Source organism: Coffea arabica, chromosome 2e (assembly GCF_036785885.1).
Source record: "Coffea arabica cultivar ET-39 chromosome 2e, Coffea Arabica ET-39 HiFi, whole genome shotgun sequence".
NCBI classification, from domain to species: Eukaryota; Viridiplantae; Streptophyta; class Magnoliopsida; order Gentianales; family Rubiaceae; genus Coffea; species Coffea arabica.
Genome location: NC_092313.1, coordinates 26,707,117 through 26,718,913, shown reverse-complemented (window position 1 = coordinate 26,718,913; position 11,797 = coordinate 26,707,117). Strand labels below are relative to the sequence as shown.

The 11,797-nt window shown below is 34.2% G+C and overlaps 1 protein-coding gene across 1 annotated transcript; it reads right to left on the bottom strand.

The window, feature by feature from the left end:
* Positions 1-316: 316 nt before the first annotated feature.
* On the bottom strand, positions 317-5,460 carry LOC113732213 (uncharacterized). Its single transcript, XM_027257870.2, has 7 exons — positions 5,011-5,460; positions 3,039-3,212; positions 2,871-2,963; positions 2,727-2,795; positions 1,535-1,741; positions 997-1,122; positions 317-864 (listed from the first exon to the last, which is right to left on the bottom strand). Exons 1-7 carry the CDS (start codon positions 5,275-5,277, stop codon positions 709-711), a joined length of 1,092 nt encoding a protein of 363 aa, XP_027113671.1. The 5' UTR covers positions 5,278-5,460; the 3' UTR covers positions 317-708.
* Between the last annotated feature and the right edge of the window lie 6,337 nt (positions 5,461-11,797).

Genomic DNA, 11,797 nt, shown 5'->3' with positions numbered 1-11,797 from the left:
AATAAAGGAGATTTCCACGATGTAGGCTGGGTGAGGGTGCATCTTCAGGTCTGAACTTTAGTTCAGGTGTGACACCTCCACCAGTTTAACTAATTCATGTTTTCTTCCCGACCACAAAATACTTATCAGATTACGTCTGAATCAAGTGCATTGCCTTACTTCAAAAGGAACGTATGCAATTATTGCTCCACATCAATGTAAAGGTGAAAAATATATGAAGTTTTAAGCAACTCAGTTGGCCAACAGTCAACTGTCAAGATAACAGTAGAAAAGGAAAAAAACACTAAATGACTAAAATTCATCAAAAGCCCGAAAGTTGTGTTCTAATAAGCAGTTGATATTGCACCGATTACATGAATTAGACATGCACGTGCAGCAGTAAATATACTGATTAGTAATACAAGGGGCAATGCTCAAAGCTTGCCTATTTGTCCTAGGAACAACCAGAGCAAGAGAGCAGCCATAGACCTGATCTCATGTCGACGGATTATTAAATAACACTGGAGAACTTTTGATTCTCTAACTCAAATGGACAAACATCAATAAACAATTGAATAGCAACAGTTATGACCATTCAAGTCTCAGAGTTCCTGATCCAAACCCTAATCAATTGAGGTATTCAGAGTTAATTCATCCATTATTACCTCAATCTCAGAAGGCTAATGGAACGCAGCAAGGAAAACCAACACAACAACCCCCAACCAGTTCTCAAGGCTCTCCTTTCCTTCCTTTAAGGTTGATTACCGCAAGTTCTTTTTCTACAAATTCCCCAGCGCATATGGGTGGATAAATGCCACCATGAGGAGAGTCAGCAAAGTGGCCTAGAGGTTTCAACACTGCATCTGACGCAATATGTGCAAATAGCTGACGAAAGGTAAAAAAAGATTCAGAGTTAGCTAAGCTTTATAATTTAAATCAAGCATTCAGCAATTTTTACTAAAATGAGATATTAGGAAGAAGGGAAAGAAAGAAGAAAAAAATAGCAACTAAGATTACCGTGGATGAAACTCTCCAGAGGCTACGATTTTGCTTTATAGCTACTTTTATTGCATCAGTTGTCCTACTATTTACAACAACTTCATGCATGCCAGCTATACAGTCTCCTGCAGTCAACCACTCTATCTGCATGTTCAGTAAATCAAAAGCACGTGTCACCAGCCATTAGCACAAACCTATATTTTCATGTAAAGAAAATGCAGATAAAGATTCTGAAACTAAAGATTCACACTTACCAGTAACCAAATACAAAACAGATAAATTCCATAGCAATGGAATGCATTCTTTGTCAATTGTTTATTCATGCAAGTGTCCATTTCTTTGATGTTATTTGTCATCAAATGTACTCTATCCACTATTTATTCTGAAATCCTTTTGAGGTCAATGGCTAGAATGGTTAATAGTTCTTGCTTAAGAAACCAAAACTGAGCAGCTGCTTGCTCTATTTGTGTCAAGCTAGTCATGTCTAACACCAGCAGGTTCAAACAAATTGATGAGCTGATCTTGCCAAGTGCACAGTGAAATAGCATACTCTTACCTGTTTTCCCGTCTGAATGAGAAGGCATCCTACAGGAACCTTCACTCCCATTTTTTGGCCATTTCTCAGCCAAATATTTAGACCAGGGAATCTGCTTCTGCCATGAATTGTAAGGAAGTTGAGGTCATAGTGGTATCCTGCAAAGACAGTGCCCTCTTGGCCATGACGCCGAAGATCACTTCCCGTTGGTGCAAGTAGATGGGGTCCCTGGAATTTGAAAACACAAATAACCCTGTTGGAAATCAACACCGAATTAATTCAAGAGAAAAAAGGAATTAAATTAAGGTGAAGAGAACAGAGATTGGCCCCTGTATTAAAATGGTCCCTAAAAGTACAACTTTGAAGGAAAACGAAAATGATTAGGGATGATAGGGTCAAAACCATCATGCAAAACGGGCTCCAAAATTGGGACAGACCAAATTGACAAATTTGAACACATTGGCATTATACTCATCCAATTTTTTTTTTTCTAGCAGGGGAGGGTGGGATTTAAGAAGCAGGGAGGCGGAAGGGGGAATAGAATGCAGGACTTCTAAGTCCTGAGGTCTCAACCTTAGCCACTAGACCAAGGCCTACTGGGCTAATCATCCAATTTAATAAAGTCAAGAACCCAAAAAAACACATCAATGGTTAGGGACCACAACTGCATTTCTCAAATAGTTGGTTTCTATTCTGTCAAATGAAGCAAAAAATACATTCCAATTTCAACTTCAGACAATTAAACACCTGGATGGAGACTCAGAACTAAGAAAATACTGAGGAACTCTTGGCAGGATGCAATGTCATTCTCTGCATCACAGTAATTCAAGCAAAGGTCAAAGAGAGATGGATATTAACATGCATTCCTTATTTTGCAAAAAGACATGCTACATCACCCTTATAGAACCACCTTTTATGACAGTGCAACCAAGGACTGAAACCCATAAACCATATAATTATAAACATAGTATTAGTCATGAAGCATCGATTCATGCCTTAAAGTCAAAGGCAATGTATATGAAAATCTAATTTCACATGGCATCCTCACACAATCGTAGAGGGCTAAGCAGTCCACATAGTCCGCAATATGTATCACATAAATTTTCTGTAGGAAAAGAATTTACTCATCACTTATCTTTGTCTTCATGCTATCCGATTTAGCATGTGCATAGCCATATGTTGGGGTAGCTGGAATGACAAGAATAACTATTACCTGCTTCATGAGAGAAGTAAAAGCATCTTTCTGCAAGCCAAATCCAATTGCTGCCATTTCAGCCACAGCCTGAAAGATAAATTGCATGCATTGTATTTCAGCATACATAAATTAGAGAGAAGAGCAGCAATCTTGATGACCTACCTCAATCGCGGATATCATTTTATACCCCCATGAATCCATAGTGGCTTTCCATTCAGGGAATCCTTCAGGTATGACAGGCTCCGAATTTAGCTCCTAGAAGAAGGGACTGCTAGTCATGCAAAGAAGACTAATCATGTTAAAATTATCAAAAAAAGGTACCACTAATACCTTAAAGCGTGTGTTTGGTGGCCGGGGACCAACCCTCCACATGTAACGCCACTTACGGTCTGGCCCAGTAGGAGTGGCTGGTTGAAACTCTTTAGGCATTGCCCTTAACTTCTCTTGCATCTCCTCATCAACTAGACTACGAGGTACTTCAACTCCTTCTGGAGTCACCCCAACCTGTGAATTCAGCATTTCAGAGACTGTTGTAATTAAAAAAAAAAAAGGTAAGCAAAACAGAATACACGAGTGATAAAAGCATAAATGATGGTCGTGCAGTTAATGTCTCATTATAATTCATCTTTTTTTTCTCAGTTTCTCTTATTAGGTAAGCACTTCCACATGGTAACCATCTGACAATGACAGAATCTGCACAGCAGCTAACTGGTTCAGCTTACTTTCCTGGTTTCTGTATTCAAGAGAACAAGAAGGTGAAATTCAGCCCCTTGGCATATATTTTATTCCAAACATGGTAACATTGCTCAGTTCTCAACAAGTTACAACTTGTAAGACCTACGTTGCCTGTATTCCCCTGAAAGCAACAGCTAACTTCAGTAGCATCCAAAAAGATATACAAACAGCTAATAATAAGAAGAATGACAAATGCCACCAGTGTCTGTCCTTCAACCTCCATGAAAATCTTAACTATTATGCTAGGTATTCTTAAATGTAAATAGATCGACTCAACTTTCTTCATGAGAAACATCACATGCCTTCACATCTTTAAGCACTTCGGTTTCAACAAATCAGTCTTAAATGATCAACATGTCCACCAATACTTCGCAAGACCAACGGATTTAAGATTGCAAAGATACTGGCATCATTGCACATACTCTCAGACAGAATGTCCAAACCGAACGACATTCATCTTAAACTAGCTTTCCTTACCCAGTAGTTGACTCTCTCAAGCACAACCGTTATTGGAGTGCTTAAACACAAAAAAAAAAACCAATTTGCTCCTTGCACCTTAAACTTTCAGATCAGATTCTAGTTCATAGTGACATCAAACCAAGCAAAGATTACACTTAACCCTCCCTCACCACTACTCTCAATGAACTTGCCCTACATAATTTGAAAATTGGACAGAATCCATCCCACAAATGTAAACTCTTCCCATTAAATTTTAATGCTTTTAGATAATATGATATTCGACAAGTACTCGGCACATTGGTCAATTTTCATCATCTTCCATTTCATCCCACAGAACCTATAAATGCAATTTACACATTACTAACACCTATTTACTCCCAAATATATATTGAAAAAAGAAAAGCAGCTGAAAAGCATAACTTATCAACTATTTCCATACAATGTTAATACTGCCATGATTTCACACTAATTCAGTATACCTGAAACGTAAAAAATTAAAGCACAGACTGTCACATTAAAACTTTTAACAACTCATTTCAACATCAAAAGCAATTTTTTGACACAATAAAGAAAATTTTCCCAAATATAATAGAAAAACGTCAAATCTTTTCAAGTTCTACACTTAAAGAAAACAACACTAACACTTCATCCTCTAATTCAATGCGCTACAACTAAAACAATTAACGATACGAACTAACTTACTCGGACGAAATGCCAATGCATTTTCAGCTCACAATTCAGCTAAAATAAAAACAATTTAGTCTTTTAAACATATTTACTCCTTCAGAAAACTAATTATAATCGTCCAAATTATACATTGTTTCTTTTTAGTAACTGAGGTTCCGCAGTTTATAACAAAAACAAAAAGAAAAAAAAGTTATACTACAAATCATTTTCCTGTTCATATTATGATTATCTTTCCTTTCCCGTAATAATTCCTAAAAATGGAATCGAGTGAAACAAAAAAAATAAAAAAACAAAAACACTACCACAACATCTACCAAATGAAGAATATTAAAATTATATCAAAGTAAAACTCAAACACGAAAAATGATTAAAATGATTGACAAATTTTGAAAAAAAAAACACTGGTAAATAAAAAGATTACTTGGTAATGGAGGTGAGGCCGTCCTTGGAGGCGCTTGAATTCTTCAGGCTTTTCGAAATACTTTTCCATCATATCGAGGAATTTATCGTTGTCTTCTGCAGAGCATCTCGGGTCTTTCACCAGCAAAGCTCCGGTTTCTCTTAGGGTCCGACTGACTTCTTCGCAGAGGCTTTTCATTTCCGGATCCAGATTCGTGCAGTCGGATTCGGACCTCAACTTCGTCGAGGTTTCCAAATATGGAGCCAAATCGATCACCGGCAGCTCCATTTCCCGAAATTACTGAAACTCTTTTCTTCTTTTCGTTTTCAGCAGATGAAGGAAAGAATCAAAGAAATTCTTTTGCCTGAAAGTGGTGGGGAGAAGGGCAGTTCTGGAATTCGAGATTTTTCGAGGCTGGGGGCCGATGGCGGGAGAATATTTTTGCTTTTCTAGGTTCTATTTATAGTACCTCATTCAATATCACGCCAAACAGGGCATAAACCAGGGACTATTATTGGGGAAATCTGTGGACTCTTGCAAGTTGGAACTTGGAACTATAATAAAATATTTTTTGAAAATTTTCTTGAGACCTAGCTCAAATCTAAAAGAGTCTACAAAATTTTGTGTTAATTCTCATGTTTTTGGGGTTCGAATTTTATTGTAATATAATTTTTTTTTCATTGTTCATATTTTCTGGACAGTAATTATAGTCGAGAAAGAAATCACACAATTGAGCAAGTAAAAAAGAAATACTATATATTTGTCGTTGATGTTTACATTTTTGGGTTCAAACGTTATCGCAACAAAATTAATATTGCTTTTGTTGTTCGTGTTTTTTGGACGGTTCCTATAGTCGAGAAAGAAGTCACGCAATTGAGTAGAGAAATACAATATTTGTTGAAATTATTATTCCTAATTTGGGAGATTAAGTCATAAATGTTGGATGAAGGTTGTCATTTCGATCCGTTGAAGCGTTGTAACTTGGTGATTAAATTATCCCAAAGGATTATGAAAAAAGTAGTGAGGTAATGAGAGTTAGGCTCTTCCTAATTAAGGGTGTGTTTGATAAAATTAAAATTTGAATCCATTAAATTATTGAATTGTTAAGTATTAAATATAGTATATTTAAGTGCATATCACATTCCGTGATAAGTGAATAGTTTATCACTTAATTTTGAAAGCAAATTTTACCTAAAAAATTCGGTACCACTTAATTAATCAGATGTTCAATTTTTTGTTATCAAAACGCGCTGAATATGTTAAAATCTAAATCCATTAAATTGAAATACTGAATTGAGTTATCAAACAGAGTCTAAGCCAGCTATTCTACATTAAACGAAACAAAATCATGTTGCAATTTAGTCACTCATTTTATCATGATGTATATACATGTGTATCGAGAGTGCGCATCTTTTCGAAATTGTAGGATCATGAGAGTAGGACCCTGAGTTTAACGACTATGATAATTACGCATTCATCTACGCGTGGACCATGATTAAGCTGGCAATCATGTAGCTAGTAGTAAACTTGCAAAACTATATATATTTTTTTTATGAGTTTTTTTTTAAAAATTTTTAACAGGTGGCTTTTGTCTCAAATAATTCTCCATTTGGTACTGTATTGGGAAAATAACTAATGATGTAATGTTGATTATTGTCTTAAATGAAAAGAAATAACAAATGTGGCTCGGGAATCCTAACTTGTACGTAAAAAGCAAAACACCAGTACAAGGAACCCATGGGATGATTTTGCGGTGGGGTTTAAGGAAGAGAACAACGTACGGTAGTATAAATTTAGCAAAGAAAGTGGAGTAGTATTATGTAAACAATCAATTTACCATGTTGATCAACTATGGCACAGCTAGTATTTTTTTATTTTTTATTTTTTTTATTTTTAGTCAGGGCATAAATTGATAATAACAAATATTAATTTTCCATTCTTTTAAAGGTCAGTCTTAATAGGTATTTGTGGGACAAGTAATAACAATACATGCACCTACAAATATAAATAACATCAAAATCAAGTTCATTCTCGGTAAAGCGATTGGTGGAGTAATTTTTGCTTTCTGTAATAGATTTGGTGAAGGCCTTGTGTTGTTTGCTGAAGCGAGTGCACTCTACCTCGGATTACAACTCATGCTATTTTTTATCCCTAAACTTTGAGTCATAAACACGCTTCGTCTTCAAACTTTTTGGCATAACATTAATAGTGTTTAAATTATTATTTTTTAACCAATTTCATCCTCAATTGAAAAATGAATTAATTTGAACTGAAATTGGAGTTGGGAAGAAAGGTATTGGAGTTGAGAGAGTGAAGATAACCATTTTCTTTTGTTAATTTTAAATCGTGCAAGACTTTTTACCTAACGAGTTCATACTCATTGGATGCTCGATTTTTGTTCAAATTGATTAATTTCTCATTTGATGATGAAATTGGTCAAAAATTGATAATTTAGACACTAAATGTATTACGCCAAAAAGTTTGAAGATGAAATGTGTTCATGATACAAAGTTTAGGAATCAAAATTAGCATTTTATCCAAATTTATTAGTAGAGATAGAGTAGCACGTATTTATTAAACCCGGCTCGACAAGGATAATTTCACAAACCGGCAGGAACCACAACAGTGAACCCGTTTTCTGCATTCAATAGTTCCAACTATGCTAGGGCTTGATCATAGAAAATAGGGATAATTTCACAAACCTCCCCTGAGGTTTCTGACACTTGCACTGAGATCCCTCCAAGTATTAAAAATTTCACCTAGCTCCCTTGCTTTACAAATTTGGTAACAATTCAGTCCAATTAGGATTAAAATATTACTATCATGATAGAGATGATATTTATATTTCATGAATACCCTCTTCCTCCCTATATTAGTACAAGATTGCTTGTTAATAAAAAGGTAGAGATGATTATGAATATTTTATTCTGAATCATTTAATTTATGTTAAATACATAAATATTTGCAAATAAAATTCAAAAGCCGTTACACAAATATTTTTACGAAAGGAAAACTAGCATGTTTTGTATTTAATATAAATGAAGTATTTGAAAGTAAAAAAAAAAAAAAATTATCCATAACATACCAGTTCTTTACGAGTTTCTTCCATTATATGAATAAAGTACTAGTTATTTATGAGTATTTTATTTTGAATCATTTAATTTATATTAATATACATAAATATTTATAAGTGAAATTCAAAAAGTGTTACGCTAATATTGTTACGAAAGGGAAACTAGTAGGTTTTGTATTTAACATAAATTAAATACGTGAAAGTAAAAAAAGAAATTACCCACTTTTTACCTGCTCTTTACGGGTTTCTTTTATTATATGAATAAAGTACTAACTATTTATAGGCATTTTACTCTGAATCATATAATTTGTGTTAAATACATAAATGTTTGTAAGTAAAATTTAAAAAGTGATATACTAATATTTTTACGAAAGGAAAACTAGTAGGTTTCGTATTTAACATAAATTAAATACGTAAAAGTAAAAAAAAAAAAAGAAACTACTCATAACATATTAATTCTTTATGGGTTTCTTCTATTACACGAACAAAGTAATAGCTATTTATGAGCAAACAGAAATATCCCATAAAGTACCAACTCTTTATGGCATTTGTCTATTATATGAACCAAGTACCAGATTTTTATGGGTATTTTATTCTGAATCATTTAATTTATGTTAAATACATAAATATTTGCAAATAAAATTCAAAAGCCGTTACACAAATATTTTTACGAAAGGAAAACTAGTATGTTTTGTATTTAATATAAATGAAGTATTTGAAAGTAGAAAAAAAAATTGTTCATAACATACCAATTCTTTACGAGTTTCATCCATTATATGAATAAAGTACTAGTAATTTATGAGCATTTTACTTTGAATCATTTAATTTATATTAAATACATAAATGTTTATAAGTGAAATTCAAAAAGTGTTACACTAATATTATTACGAAAGGAAAACTAGTAGGTTTTTATTAACAAGCAATCTTGTACTAATATAAGGAGGAAGAGGGTATTCATGGAATATAAATGTTATCTCTATCATGATAGTAATATTTTAATCCTAATTGGACTGAATTGTTACCAAATTTGAAAAGCAAGGGAGCTAGGTGAAATTTTTAAAACCTAGAGGGGTCTCAGTGCAAGTGTCAGAAACCTCAAGGGAGGTTTGTGAAATTATCCCTAGAAAATAATTGCTACCACGTCTCAAATCATTGCCTGATGTGTCCCAGTGACGCCTTTTTTTTTTTTTGTTTGTACGTGCACAGATTTCAAAAAACAACCTTTCTTGTCGGGTCCTAATCCGCTAAGCATAAACTCATTGTGGAAATCATGTGCTGATACAGTAGATTTTTTGAGATAACCTTTTAAAAAGAGATAATTAAAGAAACCTCACTTGAAGTTTCTAATAATAGTAGACAGCTCCCATAAGGTTTTAAAAATTACAGCCACCTCCCGTCTTTTGATGGTTTATGTAAAAAAGTAGGCCCAATAGGCCAATTTTTCATTTCAATATCCTATAATGCCCTCTTTCAAATTTTAAAAAGTTTTTTTCATCTCTTTCTTTAACTTGCCTGTGTGTGTAGGGATGGCAATTCGGCAGGCGGGGGGTTAATGGGGAGGGGGTTGGGGCGGGGGGGGGGGGAAATTTCCCCCCCACTTAGAAACGGGGCGGGGGGTGGGGGAGTGTACCCCCACCCCGCCACCCGCTTTAAAAAAATAAATATATAAAATTATATATAATATATAATTTAATTAGTTACAAACTTATGATAATGATATTATTAGTTATATGTATTATACAATGTCTATTAGTATATATAATATAATTGATATTATTAATTATACTAATAATTATATATGTGTACTAATACAAATTATTAATTGATTATACTATATTTACTAATACATTTATACTAAATCCCTAATTCCACTTAATACAATAATATTTTTTTCTTAAAAAAAACACAAGCAGAATTTCTTAGTACAGCGCCCTTCAGTGCTTCTGAAGTGTTCACTCAATCCTGAATTTTCCAACTTTAATGGTGCTGTTATCGAATTTGTAATGTTGGCAAGAAAGCTTGAGCTGGAGTTCTCTAACTTACTGCTTGCCAATCAAAGAATTGCCAAGTCTTCCAGTAATCTATGGGAAGTAATTGATATGGCAAAAGTCCAGGGCCTTATAATTCAAGATTCCAGTTGAAAATTTGCAGTTCTAAAGGAGGCAAAGGAGAGGATACATATTTATAGTCAGGTGAGATACATACCATACAGATATTTTGACCTTCATCCTCCACTACTCGGAAAGGATGCCATCTAGGATCTAAAAGACGAGACTCCCAGTATGAGAGCAATTTCTCAGCCTTCAGCTGTGCTACATAATCTGAATACATTTTTCTCATCGCAACATGGAAAGATGTATTGTGCAGCTCTCCCAATTTCCTGACACCAATTATAGACGTGCTAAACTCCAAGGCCTACAAGGCAAAAAAAGTACACTCTTATGCATCACTTATTTCTAACAACTTAGGAAAGTATGGAAATAGACTATCATAATAAAATCATTGAAATTATCATCTTCATCTATACAGTTAGGTCAGAATGAACAGAAGAGATGGACAGAACAAGTATGTGTTAATTTTAGCTATTCATCAAATGTAGCATGAGTGCAGAGTAATCCTTTTTTGTACATCTAAGCATAGGTTTCAAGACTGAACTAATGTAATATCGATGTGTCGGGCTAACTATATATTTTATTTGCACGACATAAGATGAAGATGAATCACAAATTTTGGGAAAGAAACGGTCTAGTTGCAAAGGAATCGACAAGCCAAATGCTTACTTCTATCAACTTCGCCCGAGCTTCTTGCAACTCATCATAGGCTCCTTGGTTGAGAGAACCTGCTTCAATCTTTCTTCACTATCCAATTGTTCTTCCTTCTCTTTCAGTTCTTTTTTAATGTAATCCAACATTTCCTCAGCTTTCTTATCATCATCTCTGGTTTTTGCACTCAATTGTTGAGTCCATCTTAGCTGTGCGATTTCCAGTTCAAGATCATGAATTATTTTTTGAAGGTCATCTTTTTCCTTCTGCCACTGCACCATTAAATATTAAACATACTTGAATTCTATTCCTGTTTGATGAGTGATCTAAAAAAATTTAAGGGAAAGAGAGTACCTTTCGCTGTTTAAACAACTCTGAAATGTTGCTAACCTCCCCTGTTTGCTTCAATGTAACTCTCTGGTTCTACAGAGACAAAAAGAAAGCAATTATCTTTTGACCAGCAATAGCAAAAATAAATGCAGATGGAAACAACTTCTTTCTTTGCTTGCATGACTCATCTCTACAGCACCATTCTTGATTTGCATGATCGTCAACCCTAATGGTTTCTTCATCTCAGGTTCCAATTCTTGTTCCCTTACTTGCTTAATAAGCTGTCTCTTTTTTCCCTAGTAGAGTAAAACATTCAACAACAATTCAGAGATTCAAATACAGTGAAATTTATCTTCCAATAAGCCAATCTGAATAACCCATAAAAGAGTTACCAGCTAATCTTCAGCTAGCTTCAACATGATAGCTGCAGTTTCATTCTGCAGGATTACAAGTTTTTTTATGCATCTTGCTCTAGTTTTTCAACTTGATATAACAAGTTAATGATAAACTTCGAGCAACAATTTGCATCCATGTCTGTTTGCAAGTTTTAGAGCTACACAGCTACGAGATTCTGCAAATCAATTGAAAGATCATCATAACTTTCCCAAGAACACAAGAATTAGAATCTTGATTTCTTCCTGAT

Bases quoted from the DNA above. Each gene is read 5' to 3' on its own strand.
- LOC113732213 (XM_027257870.2), bottom strand. From the start codon at position 5,277: ATGGAGCTGCCGGTGATCGATTTGGCTCCATATTTGGAAACCTCGACG. The intron at 1,123-1,534 runs GTAAGAGTATGC...CTGAACATGCAG, and splicing joins TCATTCAGACGGGAAAACAG to ATAGAGTGGTTGACTGCAGG. The intron at 865-996 runs GTAATCTTAGTT...ACCTTTCGTCAG, and splicing joins TCTGGAGAGTTTCATCCACG to CTATTTGCACATATTGCGTC.